Genomic DNA, 15,679 nt, shown 5'->3' with positions numbered 1-15,679 from the left:
TTTTACTATTTAAATTTTACAATCGGTTATTTTATTGTCGAAATGATAGGTATATTAGTTTTTTTTCTGATCATACCTTTGAAATACGAATTATGATTGCACTGATTAAAGTTTTATTAAAAAGACCATGATACATTTTGCAACTTTCATGCTTCGTGTTTTGTGAAAGAAGTGACGGGGATAGGGTTTCCAGGGTTCGCACTCAGACGACAACACTGGAGAAATATGGGGAAGAGACTGTATGGGCAATGTTGCATGAGTATATGAAAAACCTTAACCTTCTCCTTCACTTCAAAGCTCAATTTATACTCGACGTAAAAGTGAGGTCGCGGGCCCACAACTTATCTATATTGGGACGCACGTGGAAGGTAACGTGGCCTCAAAATCAATTTTTTTTTGTAATTTTGAAAACTTATTTTTGCAGATTTGAATATCAAGTAAATATCTCTAGAAAAACAAGATCGAAACAATAAATATTTTGCAAACTTTTAAGTCCAATTTATTGATGAAGTTCTAGCCCTAAATAATATATGAATGCGGAAATTGAAAAACGATTAAATAGTGCGTGAAGTAAATAACACAAAATTTATAGTGGTTTGGAGAAATTCTCCTGCGTCCACTCTTCCAGACCCTTGAACTTTAATTTCACGCGCCTCCTAAGATTCAAGGATCCTCCATACAAAAAAAGATGTGCTTACAAGGTTCTAATTAGTTACCACTTTTTCGCGTTTGCAATTTCGCGTTTAAAATATCACCGTTGCAAAAAAGTATGGTGCTAGAAATTCGATTGTATAGTTCGAATTGCACAGGGAAAGAACAATAACATGACAAATTTTATGTTTTCATTGTTCAAAGTTCAATCTATATCGTCAGGGGTAAAAAAACAAGTATGCAAAAAACAAGTATGCAGGTAAGCTGACACGATTATCTCTCAATGTGCACGAGAAAGAACATCGTGACAAATTTTATGTTTATAACTTTGAAATATAATGTAGGATAAATTATGGCCAACCCCTGAGGTAGTATCAAATTACGAAACCCCCCTCCTGTTTGGGTAATTACAACTACCCCTTAACCTATGTATTTTCTTACGAAAAACTCCCTCCTTCAGTTGGTAAATCTGACACAATAAGAGTAGACGTGTAAGACAATACATACGGAGTTTTCGTAATTTGACATTACCTCAGGGGGCTGACCGTAATTTGCCCTATAATCTATATAATCATGGGTCAAAACAAGTATTAAGGTGAACTGAAAGTGCAGAAAATAAGCTAAAATGAGTTACAATGACCGCATGTAAAATAAGTATGACTGTAAACTACACAATTTTTTTTACAATAGTTGCAATATTTTACCTCTCTCACATAAACTCTAGTTACATCAATTCAAGTCGCATTAGAAAGCCGATAGATGGCTACACAATGATGAAATAGAAAGCCGATAAATGTAATTTTATTTTCCATGCGACCCCTGATCACATTGATTTAAGTTGTGTTGAAAAGTTGAAAAATATATCACCACCATTATATTTTATACACCCGATATTTGAGTTGCGTAATAGTTACATACGATAATAAAAATAAATAATGAGACGGTAAAATAAGATATTTTGAGCGTAACTCTCTCCTTTAATAACCGATTACGTCGATTCAAATTGTGTTCTTCAATTCGAGTTGCAAAATTCTCAAATGTGGTAGTAAAATATGAAACGCCACCAAATAACGATGAAACATAATAAACATAACTAAATAGCATGAAATTCAACATCCACCACAATAAATAAAAACTACGGAGACAAAATGTATATATATATATATATATATATATATATATATATATATATATATATATATATATATATATATATGTAAAAACACGAAAATTAAACAAAAATTCTTTTCTAATAGATAAAACAACAAAAAGTTCAAGACAAAGTTGTAGGCAGCTGCCTTATTAAGATCCAACTTTAAAAGAAAAAGTAAAATAAATAAAACAAAAATGTTTCCTCACCTACAAACAACCAACTTATGGCCGAGTTTTTATAAGATACAAGTAAAAGTCGAAACAGTATCGGCCTCTTAAAAGTTTGCTCTCTATAATTAAAACATCTCTACCTGTAATTGATTTCAAGACCGGCTCGTAATCGGACCGATGTGGGGCCCGTAAGTTACTACCTAGTAATGGTACAGGCTGGAAATAAAAGTAAAGTTCTGTCTTTTTTTTTTTTTTTATTTGATTACCGTTTTCCAGCAGCGGGTTTCCTTGCAGGAGGACCGTTGTCCTCGTCATCAGAAGCAATATCACCGTACTCCCACATACCAAGCCTCGCCTTCTTAGCTGCTTCTTCAACTTCAGTCAACTCATCCAAAGCTTGCTGCTTGTCCTTGGGCTCCCATCTTCGCCTTTTCTCCAACCTAGCAAGTCCCTCCTGCAATTGAAATAAAAGAAAGATTAATTAATTACAGCTGATTATTAATTAATCATTAAAAACAAAGGGGTGATTGCATTCGCCACCCCTGTAATTTTTCTAATTGTCAAAAAATTCCCCCCATGTTATTTTATTGGCAAAAGCCCCGACCCACGATTCAATTTTTTCTAGCATACTACTCTAAAACTCACTATTTAGGGGGGTGCGTGCTAAAAAAAAATCATTCCAAGGAGGGCTTTGTGAATAAAATAACATGTGCGGTCTTTTAGCAATTCGAGACAACACATGGGGTATTAAATGCAATAAACTAAAAAAAAAACAAAAAAAAATTCTTCAAAGAGTTTGTACTCGATAAATATACCTGTATCAGAATTGCATTGATGCTTGTCTCAGCTTCAGTATCGATCAAAGTGACCAAAAACACGGTCCCGGTTCCTTGTCCTTTGACTTTGCCAGCTGATGTGTCCTTCTCTTCAATCACAGCCTTAAATTCTTTTGCAGAACTTAAAAGGAGTTCGCTCAGGCGAAAAGCTGCCTCTTGTCCATAATCGTCTTCCAAGCCAGGAACCTTGATGTGTGCTAGACTGCAAAGCTGGGCAAGGCCGGGTGCAGATGACACCGAAGCTTCGAGGGGGCGAAGTTCGCTGAAGGGAACGAATTCTTGATTCCCATAGTCTATGTAAAACACCTCAAACTTGTCGTTTCCAGATTCCACAACACCACGTGGTGTGTTCACAATCTTCAAGCATAAAAAATAAAGTCAGAACGGATTAGAAACATGTAACAACAATGTTGTCTGAAACTAACGTCTTACTCGTCTTACCATTGCACGGTTCCAAGATTTATCTGCACTGAACTGAGCCAAAACAATATCCCCCTTCTTGGGATTGAAGGCACCAATTAAAGGAGTGTCTTGAAGGCTTAAAGAAGAAAGCTGCTTCTGTATAGCGGACACTTTCTGATCGGCTACTGACTGAACGTAAAATTTTCCACCTTCCAGCACTTCGGTAACCACAACCTGAGAAGAACATATGATTAATTTTATAAACGAAAAAAAATAAAAAAAAAACATACCAAGTCAAGAGCACCTCTAGTAATTCACATACCTTTAACTCCTCTTTTTTCTGTCTTCTTTCAACAGTCGAACCAGAATCGTTAGGAACATCCTCTCCCTCGACATAGTTCTCCCATATCTGAAAAAATATGCAACGATAAGGAGAAGAGAACATAACAAGAATGACTGCAGAAAAAGAAATGACTTAAATATTTAATTCACCTTCAACTTCTTCTGTTTAGCCGACTGTTCGGCTTGAGTAAGAAGATGAGCATCTTGGATCCTATCCAAGCCAAAAGTTTGAAGCTTGGCCAACCCGGCTTCCAAAAGTGGTATAGCCACATTTGTTTTGTTGTCCCATAAGGTTCCCAAGAAAGTTCCAGTTCGATCAGCAGTTTCGACTTCAATCTGTTGCATGTAAAAGGTGCGTACGAATCAAACACTGACACACGAGTGAGTACAAACAACAAAGAACTAGGATAAGAGGGGTAAAATAGTACCTCAACATCCCTCTGCATTATTCTCCGCCTCATAAAAGCGATGGCTTCTTCAGAATAAGGTTCACCACGGCCTGGGCATCTAACACCAGATAACGAGAAAGCAACACTGCATGTTGCCTTGGGAATATCAATCTTAAATCGATGTCCGCTGAGTACGTATTCAACAACAGCTGGCATCCTTCTGCTGCGTTGCAAAGACGGTAAGAAGTCTTTTGCTCTCTTTGCATTAGCCTTACAGAACAGACAAAAATTATTTAACAAGTGTCAGTCTTTTAACATTTATCACCCACAACAATAACACTTAGAAGAAAAGACTAACCGTTAGAAGGTCTGTCACATGTCTCACAGGTGGGTCCTTGGCAGAATGCATGCCCTTCTTCCCAGAAATTGCACGTGATTCAGCAGAAAGGAGGGCGTCGTAGTAATTTGATCTCTCCTCGAAATCTCGGTGCCTAACAACAGTTGCAAAACCACGAGCAACTAAAAGCTCGGCAATGTTTGCCCCAGTCTGTTGGGCTGCTCCAGTCGCCGCAGCATCTTCACCATCCTTAGGCGGATGAATAAGGAAAACAGATCCGAAATCCATCACCCTTGAATCTGCGGGCCCCGCTGCAGCAGATGCTGCTCCATCTGCGAAGGTAACCTTTCTGGAATACTCCATTGAAACATTCACCTGCAAATATGAAAGTGAATGTCAACGTTACAATATTATTTTCAGTACATGAAATATCGTTAAAAAAGAAAAATCAAGAACCATACTTGACGGCCAATTAAGCGTGTTCTAAGAAATTCCTTAGCATCACGGGCATAAGGATCGGGTTTCTGATCCCTACGAGGATTGCCCATTTTAGGGCCCCTTATACTTGAGAGATTGACTCGTCGCTCTGCGTTTGGATCTCCAAATGGCAACGAATCATCAGCGACAACAATACAATCTGCACTTGCAACTTCAATGACCTGCATAACGATCAAAGGTTTCGAAGAATGAATAGAGTCCAGAATACAGAAGACCACTGAACACTAAAACCAACAAATAACTTACTTTTCCAGTGAAGTTCTGGTCATGAATGGCCTTCGAGTTTGTTTCTGGGGGAACGTAATTAGTCCAGATTCTTAGTCGGGTCTTCTTTGCTTGAAGTTCAGCAGTCTTCAACTTCCGTCTAGCATCATCTTCTAGCAAGCTTGCGCTCCACTCCACATATTTAGCCAAACCCTAGAGCATCAAAGGTAACTAGTATGAGAAATAATGATATAAAGGAGAACGCAGTAGAAAACAAAAAAAAGAGAGCTAGAAAGAAAAAACTGATAGCAAGAAATTGCAAGTATATTTGAATATGCCAAAAACATTTGAACACACAATTTGAATGTAAACGAACAAACTGTTCGAGTCCGATTTCATTGACAACAATTGAATAATTGTATCGAGAAAGCCTATATGCCCGATTTTTAGCACAACGACAACTCTCAGTCCAGCTGTATTCTAGTTTTTTACAAACAAATTATGGGATCTTGAAGAAAGGAAAGGTAGATGGAAGGTAGGACTCATTTGATTCATAAACTAATTCAACAAAGACTTCCACGAAAAAACAGATTCTCAACTCATGTTAAAGACCATTTTAATATTATGAAATAACTCACATTTTCAACAAGCTCAAATGCCAAGTCCTTTGCTGATTCTCCATCAGGATAATAGACAGAGCCCGTCAAATTGCTGAATTTATCAACACCCTCCAATACAATCCTGACCTGTAAACGACAACATCACAGATATATCATAGAGACCTAAGCATTTTTAAAGTGTAAAAATATCAGTGAGACAAAATAAAAACTCACATCTCTGTGCAATACACGAATCTCTGTGAAATGTTTTGCTTCTCTCCCATATGGATCTGCGGGAACTTCAACCATATTTCCTGTCCCAGCAGCAAGTCGCTGTGCAGATGTTAGTGGACCACGAGCTTCAGTGGTGGAATCTCCATTTTGTTCACCAGAAGGCGACTCTGTAGCAATAACAGATTCCGCTGCAGCCCTTCTGCCAGCAGATGGAGCCTGGTTGAAAAAAAAAAAATTGAATGTATGATGAGAAGGGGAAATAAATTATTGAAAAAAAAAAAAAAAAAACCCTCTGGCAAAGCTCTTCCCAAAAGAATTCATATATACCTGAATCCCTGCGACGAACACTTGGACATGCTGAAATTCCGGAAGCAAATAAACACGAATGGTGCTTCCATCACGAACCTGGTCCACAATAGCCTCCAAGGGGCTACCTTTCTTAGCGGCCAAAAGAGCCATAGCATCAAAATTACCACCATCGCCGACAGCGGAAGGCGGCAGGTCCCTAATGGCGGCCTCAGAAGCACCTGGTTCCTGAAAGAGAGTAACAAGCCATGATTGTTATTTCAATTTTCTAAACCAAATAATATATAATACCAAAATGCAGCACATGAAAGAAACATCTTGAAAACGATCAATGTTAATGAGACTGACCCTGTTCCAACGACCAAGGCCTTGCTGTTTGGCCTGTTCTTCAAGACGTAGCAATTCTGCCAAGTAAGGACTGACTTCTCCTTTCTGCTGACCTTGGTCCCTAACCTGCAGTAGATGAAGGGAAAATGTCAGATCAAATCAAAACATTAACGCTTCAAACGAGATAATATTTCTGAACTAGATTACCCTTGCCCAGCCTGCAGCAACAACAAGGGAAGCCACATTCTTGTTGTCAAGGAAAACAGAGCCAAATTCCCTATTGATAGCAGGTACAGCGTAATCCACTCTGAATGTCACCTCCTATAACACAAAAAGCCAAATATATTCAAAACATGATGTCTCGAGAGACACATTTCATATGAAAAAAATAATTCTTTCTGATACAAACAAAGAAGAGTAATTATCACCTTTCCAATAGAAAGTTTCCTCAAATATTCTCTGCTCTCCCACGCGAACGGCTCATCAGCACCTCCTCTGCGGGGGGCCTACAAATGGAAAATAAAGAATAAGCCCCACCAAGTTGAGAGTAAAATAAAGGCATGCTTTTATTATCCCAAAAGCCTCACAAAGTAAAAAGGACAACATGTTAGCGACTTAGCAATACCAATAAAAAGAAGTAAAGAAAAAGAAGTAGAAGAAAACAGTTTCTTGAATAAATAACATACCAACTTAGGAGCCATTAGGGATGACAAAGTGATAGTCTTCTCTTGGGGAATTCCAGTCTTGGTGTTCCCCATTATGACCAGGCTGTCGCCAGATGGAACAGCTTTAACTATTCCCCTCAACCATTGCGGAGCTCCAGCTGTTGATGCCATTTCAACAGCAAAGTCTGCAAAACGCACATTTTAACCAAATATTAATAATGATACCATTTCAATACATAATATCTCACACCTACGGAAAACCGTTATTCACATGCAAAACAATAAAAAGTTACTCGCAAAAATAATAATAAAAAGAAAGAACCTTTAACTCACATTCCTTATATTAAAACTTATCGTCTACTTCTCTCATCGTTTAGTGGTTTAAAACAAAATTCATTAGAGTTTCCTGTTGGAGCTACACTCGCCACAATAAGTACAGAAACATGCAATCAATGCCAGCTTTAATTGCTTTAACCATCTACGTCGATACACGACAAACAATCTAAATTCACGAACTTCTACAGATATTCAATTTTACCGTTGGTCAACAACGTGGCAAAAAGATCAAATCTTGATTTTAAACTACATCTAATACAAATTCCATAAATCCTTATCTTTTTATATCTTTGTAAAAACGGTATCTTCAACGAATAATAACAACCATGAAATCACCAAGCGGATTCATCTAATACTTTGATTCATCACCACATGCAGAAAACCACTAAATTAGATAACTCGAGACCCATATCTAAATCAAAAACACCAAAAAATTGCAAAAAAATCATAGATCCACATGTTCTGCAAAATCATAAGATCCAATCACTCAGAAATCAGAACCCCTGATACATTAAACAAGAAAATTAACTCCTCCAATGAATCAAACTCAACAGGACATAAAAAAAATCTGTGATCTAACGAAAACATAATGCAAGTGTTGAGATAAACAGAACAAAACAGCATAAAATCAAAATTCACATACAAATAATCACATGCAAACACATACACATTCAAATTAACCTAAAATCAGATAGAGATCTGAAACTCAAACTCCAACGATCAGCATCACACATAAAAACACACACCAAAAACGAATTGAAAAAAAACAAACACCAATTCAGCGAGCACAAAACAAATGTATCAATCCACACAGCTTCAAAATAACCGAGATCTGGAAAATTATACCTATTAAATCAGCAAAAAACAAATCCGATTAGCTCGAGAACGAAGAAGACGAGATCGACCGGATTTCCGTATCAATTACGATGAATTCATCAAAATTGAATCAATTGATTTCGAAGAGAATAGATTGAACAAAATTGAATTTTTTTTTTTTAAATTCGGACCGGAAATTGAGAAAGGGGTGTTCGTAAGGAAAGAGTTGTTCTGGACGGCGGATCAGAATTTGCAATATATATCGATGCCCATGGAAAGAACGGATATTTATATATATATATAGCCGGGGTGGGGAGAGGGGGTACAATACGTAACCGAAAATCACCTCAATTTTGACAAAAATTACCGAAAAGTGCCACCGTGTGTACAATTTTAAATCTGCCGAAAATCTACCCAAAAATAACATTCAATTTTTCCGTATTTAGGTTTATTTATTTTATTATTTTATTTTAGTAAATTCAATTTGGTTCACTTTGAATGAAGTAAAGTTCGCCGATATGGACAGCGGATTTTTGGTGGCAATGACGAGTATGAACTGCAACGTGGACTCGTCGGCCAATGAGAGTGTGACATGTGGACCTGGGTTTGTTAGTTTTCCACGTCAGAGCCATGCTTTTTCAGTGTGCTACTGTTTTATCTTTTTATTTTGTCAGACTTATATTTAGTAGGGCTGGGACTGGGTTGGGTCGGTCGATTACCAGCCTAAAAACCGACCCATCCGTCAAACCATTTTTGCTCAAATTTGAAAACCGTTGCCGACCCAACCTTTGTGGGTCGGTTGATGGTTGGCAACCGAATATTTGGTTCCGAAATGGGTCGGTTGATGGTTTATACCCGCCACCTAATTCACTTAAAAAAATTCAAAGTTTGGAGTAAAAATATCCACATTTTGCGTAATGCCACGGTGCAATCATCATTTATCAGTTCAAAATAATTAATAATAATTTAATGAAAAAAAAATAAGTAGGAAATTCAAAGTAATTTCAAAATGCACAAGAGATTTAGTGGAGTTTTGCGGCTTTTTATTTAAGGTTGGACATAAAGAAACTCGTTGAAAATTTAAGTCAATTTTTTTTTCCTTTGTTGATTGTTTTAAAATTTAAAATACTAATTATTTTGATAATTTCAATAACCACTTAAGAAAACACGGCCTTTATTTTATATTTTTAATAAAGTTTAATAGTATAGTTGGATAATCGATAATTATCGGTCAACCAACTTTTGACAATATTAGAATCCACCAACCAACCCATTATAGATGGGTTGGTTGAAATTTTCGACCCGATCCAATGCGTTGGTTAAAAACTGATTATCTGTCTAAAAATATGGTCGGTAATGGGTCGATTGGTGGATAAAAACCAACCCAGTCCCAGCCCTAATATTTAGTATAGAACTAAAACTGTGATTATGAGAAATATTCTTGGATTTTTTTATATCAATTAATAAAATTAATATCTTTTAATTAATTTATTTCTTATTTAATTATGTAAAAAAAAAATAGCGACTCGATTATTTAGTGTATATATATAATATATACTTCTGAAAAGTAATAGCAACGAAAGTTGAAATATGTTTTATGACTTTCTTTCCTTAGTTTTTGGATGAATGACAATATTTATTATTTTAATACTATATAGTTTCTTTTTATGAATTTGATGAACTTATTAAATTGTATTTATTTTAATAATATATAGTCCCTATTTTAATATTTCCTCTCACTTTAATTGTTCATGTCTCATTTGTATCCTTCATCTTTATAATTAATCTCATTATAATTCTTTGGTGTATAAATTTATTAACTTTAACGAAATTTCTTTAAGATTGAATGGAATATTCCATTGCTAACTTTTTTGATAAAGTATGAAAATACAAAATAGTTAATAAATAATTTTATAATTACAAAATTTATTTGCAACAAGGAAAAATATAACTTAAAGAGCTATACAAAATATTAATTTATATTAATACACAAAGAACCATTTAGATTTACTTTGTTGATATGACTGGAATTAGTTAGGAACATATATATTAAAAATGAGACAATATAGACATGAAGTACTAAAGCGAGACTAAATAATTATTTTTCTTAGTATAGCGGGACGAAATAATAAGATGAGAGATTATTAGTGCGATTTAGCCTTTTCAAAAATGGGGAAAAATAACGTGATTGTAACTAGGCACATAACCCAATGGCATCGTCAACAATCTAATTATTTCTCCATCCATTTCAATAAGTGTCGTTTAGGTTGATGTGCACCAAAATAAAATAAAATAAAAAACTTTTTGAGTTTTGACAAATTTCTTATCTTATCACTTTTATGTTACGGTAAAGTTGAATAATAAGGAACTTTTTATGCTTTAAAATTATTAAACGACATTTATATGAGGGGAAAAAATCTTGTGAACCAACTCGAGTAGAATATAATGGATCGGATCGGATCAAAACTAGAACTTCTCAATTCCATTCCAAAATATTTGAAATTTCTGATGCTTGAAATTTGAAATGACTAAATTAGTCAAAATTAAACATTAATTTCCATGTCCTAATTTGTTTTTTTTAAGATAATGATGGCATATTTTTTATTTTGAGTAAAATCACTCGCAATTTTTCTTACAACAATATCATTACAATTTTATTAGTAGTACCTCGTATTCTCAAACGTCATATTTCAGACTCCGATCTATCCAATTTTTCAATCTCACTCAATTGATTTAGAATCAGTTGTCAATTGATTTACTTCAAGTGTAAATTAGTTGACTCAGTTGATTTATATCAAAGACTAATTAATTTAAATCAACTTAAGTAAAATTGATTTAATGTTGAGACTGAAGTGTCAGTTACTAGACTCAATTAATTTGAAATAGTTGAGTCACTCGTAAAATCAGTTGACTAAAGAGTGAGGGCATATGAAGAAAAATAGAGAGATAATTGATTGAAATCAATTGACTCAACATTTTCAAATGCAATTTTAATTTAAGGGGGAATAATAGTACTTTGCTAAAAAAAATTAACAAATCCAAATATAATAGCTATAATAATGTACAACTACGATAAATGGATATGTGATATATCCACTCCGAAAAAAATACAAGTTAAAAAACAACTTTTGAAAGTTCTTTTATGTTTGGTATATTTTTCAATTGGTTTACTCTCACTTAGCACCCTTGAAAGGTAGTGCTTTGGCCTTACAACCTCGAAAAAGATTAATTGCACTTTACATCCTCGAAACATAATAAATCATGCATAATGCACTCTAATTTTTTTTAAAACTAATGAAAATAATTAAATATTTTTAATGTATTTTTAGGATGTCAAATGTCAAATCAAAAATTTATATTCATCGACCATTTCGAAACTACAAAGTGCTAAAAAAAAGTACATCTCATTAACATATTTAAAAATTATAATTTTTATCACAAAATTATATTTTACAATTAAAAAAAAGAACAAAAAAACCTTCAACTATTTTTTTATCAACTAATTTTAAAATTATATTTCATTCCAATGATTTCTACCAAATATTTTCACTGATTATGTGTGATTTTTTATTCCCGCACTTTTCACACGCGAAATTAGCATCGAGATAGAAGAAAACAACCATTTAATATTTCATTCCAATGATTTCTACCAAATATTTTCACTGATTAGGTGTGATTTTTTATTCCAGCACTTTTCACACGCGAAATTAGCATCGAGATAGAAGAAAACAACCATTTAATATTTCAAGAGTTCAAAATGGAATTAAACCATATTCAATTGAGGGTGCATTGTTAGTGATTTGTTGTGTTTCAAGGTGTATGTGCTATTAATTTTTTTGAAGGGGCAAAATGCCAAAACTGATTAGGTGTGATTTTTTATTCCCGCACTTTTCACACGCGAAATTAGCATCGAGATAGAAGAAAACAACCATTTAATATTTCAAGAGTTCAAAATGGAATTAAACCCATATTCAATTGAGGGTGCATTGTTAGTGATTTGTTGTGTTTCAAGGTCTATGTGCTATTAATTTTTTTGAAGGGGCAAAATGCCAAATCATATTCAATTGAGGGTGCATTGTTAGTGATTTGTTGTGTTTCAAGGTCTATGTGCTATTAATTTTTTTGAAGGGGCAAAATGCCAAAACTGATTAGGTGTGATTTTTTATTCCCGCACTTTTCACACGCGAAATTAGCATCGAGATAGAAGAAAACAACCATTTAATATTTCAAGAGTTCAAAATGGAATTAAACCATATTCAATTGAGGGTGCATTGTTAGTGATTTGTTGTGTTTCAAGGTCTATGTGCTATTAATTTTTTTGAAGGGGCAAAATGCCAAAATACTATATGTCAAGAGTGCAAACTGGAATTAAGCATTTTTCAGGCCTATTCAATTGAGGGTGCATTGTTAGTGATTTATTGTGTTTCGAGGGTCTATGTGCTATTAATTGTTTTCAGGGGGCAAAATTCCAAAACACTATATGTCAAGGGTGCAAACTGGAATTAAGACTTTTTCAGGCCAAACCGGAAAAAAAATAGAAATGTTGACAGTGGGATTCGAACCCACGCCCTTTCGGACCAGAACCTTAATCTGGCGCCTTAGACCAACTCGGCCATATCAACTTTGTAAAAACATTCGATATCGAAGCTATATATACACTATCATTGGTCTACAACTAGTTATTGATTATGCATAAAATTTGAAATAATTATTTACTTGGGCAAGATACAAAGGAAATTACGATTTAAAATTCTTATATATACATCCAAAAAGTCTATGAATCCTATTAAATTTTATTGGTGTACTAAATTATTATACATTAAATATATATAATATATAATTTATAATAACAAAACATAATTACACATTTTTCTTCGATATCTTACATGGTTAAGTAATATGTAGTAATGTAGTAAATTAGTCATTTTGTATTACATATGTAAAATTCAATATTTCGAGCTCCAATTCCAACAAATAAAATGCAACTGTAAGGGAACCGAACAAAAAAAAGATTTGAAGAATGAAAAGAAAGGTCGTAGGTGGTGACGATTGAGGTGAGAAAGAACGACCATCATTCTTTCATTGTTAATGGTGCATACATTAATGTAAAAAAATTGGAAGGGGTCGACGGATGAGAATAATATTTACCGATTTTGATAGTAATGGATAATGCGAGCGATTAGCTTGATGTATGACCACAACAAAGAGCTAAATGCATATGTAATGACGGCTAGGGAAGGCTGGAAGGGTATGGTTGTCATTTTCCGGAACTATCGAAAATCGTACAAGACAATATCCGTTATGAAAAGACAGTGAAGTTGATGCGAAACCGGAAAAATGCTGCCAAGCTTGATTTCTCCGAGGTGTTTGATCTAGCGCCTTTTGTTTCTCTTTTTTACTCAGTCTTGTTAACATACATATATAAATATGAACCATATTTTAAAAAAAATAATAATAAAACAACTAAGTGTAAAACTAAGGAACAGTCACATAAACGAAGCAACATTGCCGGTCAAAACGATAAAATTATTTTATTTTCCAGCAATATTGATGTGCTTACCACCACAGTTATATTGTTGATTGGCGCTATATATTGTGCTGTTGAGTACAACATAATAGCCGATAGTAATAAGTGTATGCACACAAAGTGTTAAATAAACACTCACTAAACACACATACATATACAGTACGATGTGTGTATTATGTTTAGATCTGTGGTTAACAGTCACTCGATGTATCATCTAATTTCTCGTCAAATCTCGAATCGAAAATGTCTTCTAAGCAAATTGTACTTTTTACTGCATAAGCTAGCAACCTCTTGAAAACAACACTAAAGTGAAGTAAACTCCAATCTTAAAGAATATTTTACTTCCACAAGTTGCAAAATAAACTCTTAATACATATAATTCCCCCACATTCAAAATTTGCTAATAAACACTTTATCATATAAATTAAATTTAAAAAAAAAACAAAAGAAAAAAAAACGATGAGAATCAACAAACAGAGCATTACCCCCTTGTCCTTCCTAACATTTTTCTCGACCCTCGCCGCACTCGGCTTCGCCGGCGACGGCGACAGCATCCACGACTTCTGCCCGACGGACGCCGCCCAACAACAAAAGATCTTCATCAACGGCCTCCCATGCAAGAATCCGGTAAACGTAACATCCTCCGACTTCAAATCCTCGCTGCTGAGTGAGTCCGGCGACACCGACAACTTCTACCGCTCGTCCACCACGATCGCCACGGCAGCGGAGTTCCCGGGGCTGAACGCGCTCGGCCTGTCGGCATCCCGGACCGACATGGAGGCCGACGGCAACGTGGCGCCGCACGCGCACCCGAGGGCGAGTGAGATAATCTTCGTCCGGAGCGGCGTGGTGGTTGCCGGATTCGTGGACTCGAATAACCGGGTGTTCCAGAAGCGGATGGGGGAAGGCGATGTGTTCGTGTTTCCGAAGGGGCTTCTGCATTACTGCTTTAACGGCGGATTTGGGGGTGCCACGTTTTACTCGGTGATGAATAGCCAGAATCCGGGGCTTGTCCGGATTTCCGGTGCTATGTTTGCGGGCGGTGGCGGTGGCGGTTTAGGGGTGGTGGAGAAATTGAAGTCTCTTTCAAGAAGAGATTTGGATGGGGTTAATGTTGTGGAATTGTTTGGGGAGTAGGGTGGTGGAGAATGTTCATTGTGTTTGTATGTGTGTGCATAGTGTGTATTTGTGTCCATTTCTGTGTGTTATGTGTTTTTGTGTGTATATTAACTAGCATGATTATGATTTATGAGTGTGTATAGTTTATGTATGATGTACGGAAATTTCAGACACGCGTTTTCATGCTTCGGAAACCGAAAACGGCATAACATCTGCCGAAAATATTTTGGGGCTATTTCTATAAATATTTAAAAGTTTTGAGGATTTATCAAGTAATAATAAAAAGTTGGAGATGCGTTTCTATCCAAAACAAATCAAAAATCCGTTTTAAATAAGGACTCAGAATTGTTTACGCTTACAAAAGTCTTAAAACTTATGTCTTTATTTTCATTCTAGTGGTGTTTTAATATTTTTTTAATGTTAATTCAATACTAAAATAAATTTATGTACTCCTAATGTAATTTGTGGAATGATAATTCTGAATGTAAATTGTAAATTATATATAATTCGTACTTACAAATATATAATTGGCGATAAGTATATAAGTTAAACGTTATAATATTTAAAAAAGAAAAAGAAAAAAATACTTATGAATGTATCCCTATATTTTTAATATTTACACGTTTCCTCGTGTTTCTCAATCAAACTTTTTGGGAAATGTGGTTTCTCTGTTTCCGTTTCCTCGTTTTGCAATGTCCATGTTTCCGTGTCCGTGTTACATAGTTTATATCTAATTATGATTTCATAAAATATTTATACATATTGAGT

At 35.0% G+C, this 15,679-nt stretch overlaps 2 protein-coding genes and 1 non-coding gene across 3 annotated transcripts; 1 reads left to right on the top strand and 2 right to left on the bottom strand.

Moving 5' to 3' along the window:
* Window positions 1-1,882: 1,882 nt before the first annotated feature.
* LOC105972315 (ribonuclease TUDOR 1) lies at window positions 1,883-8,690 on the bottom strand. The gene is made up of 17 exons (XM_012997257.2): window positions 8,296-8,690; window positions 7,135-7,298; window positions 6,877-6,954; window positions 6,656-6,769; window positions 6,470-6,574; window positions 6,143-6,349; window positions 5,816-6,031; window positions 5,621-5,728; window positions 5,025-5,195; window positions 4,742-4,939; window positions 4,302-4,655; window positions 3,983-4,213; window positions 3,705-3,890; window positions 3,535-3,621; window positions 3,252-3,446; window positions 2,790-3,167; window positions 1,883-2,428 (listed from the first exon to the last, which is right to left on the bottom strand). The coding sequence occupies exons 2-17, from the start codon at window positions 7,282-7,284 to the stop codon at window positions 2,237-2,239; spliced, it is 2,970 nt and encodes a 989-aa protein (XP_012852711.2). The 5' UTR covers window positions 7,285-7,298; window positions 8,296-8,690; the 3' UTR covers window positions 1,883-2,236.
* Window positions 8,691-12,806: 4,116 nt separating this feature from the next.
* Window positions 12,807-12,887, bottom strand: TRNAL-AAG (transfer RNA leucine (anticodon AAG)). The gene has a single exon. It is a non-coding gene; the product is annotated as a tRNA-Leu (tRNA).
* Window positions 12,888-14,178: 1,291 nt separating this feature from the next.
* LOC105972278 (RmlC-like cupins superfamily protein) lies at window positions 14,179-15,145 on the top strand. The gene has a single exon (XM_012997213.2). The coding sequence runs from the start codon at window positions 14,252-14,254 to the stop codon at window positions 14,927-14,929; it is 678 nt and encodes a 225-aa protein (XP_012852667.2). The 5' UTR covers window positions 14,179-14,251; the 3' UTR covers window positions 14,930-15,145.
* The last annotated feature ends 534 nt before the right edge of the window (window positions 15,146-15,679 follow it).

The sequence above is a fragment of the Erythranthe guttata genome, chromosome 4, assembly GCF_056151865.1.
Source record: "Erythranthe guttata isolate IM_541 chromosome 4, IM_541, whole genome shotgun sequence".
Lineage (NCBI taxonomy): Eukaryota > Viridiplantae > Streptophyta > Magnoliopsida > Lamiales > Phrymaceae > Erythranthe > Erythranthe guttata.
The sequence above is the reverse complement of the archived record's forward strand: the minus strand, read 5'-3'. Positions and strand labels throughout refer to the sequence as shown.

What these genes read in the sequence shown, in the direction of transcription:
- LOC105972315 (XM_012997257.2), bottom strand. Translation starts at nt 7,284, where the DNA reads ATGGCATCAACAGCTGGAGCTCCGCAATGGTTGAGGGGAATAGTTAAA. An exon ending in ATGTGACAGACCTTCTAACG is followed by an intron (nt 4,214 to 4,301) that starts GTTAGTCTTTTC and finishes CTGTTCTGTAAG; the next exon opens with GCTAATGCAAAGAGAGCAAA. An exon ending in AGAAAAAAGAGGAGTTAAAG is followed by an intron (nt 3,447 to 3,534) that starts GTATGTGAATTA and finishes TGTTCTTCTCAG; the next exon opens with GTTGTGGTTACCGAAGTGCT.
- LOC105972278 (XM_012997213.2), top strand. Translation starts at nt 14,252, where the DNA reads ATGAGAATCAACAAACAGAGCATTACCCCCTTGTCCTTCCTAACATTT.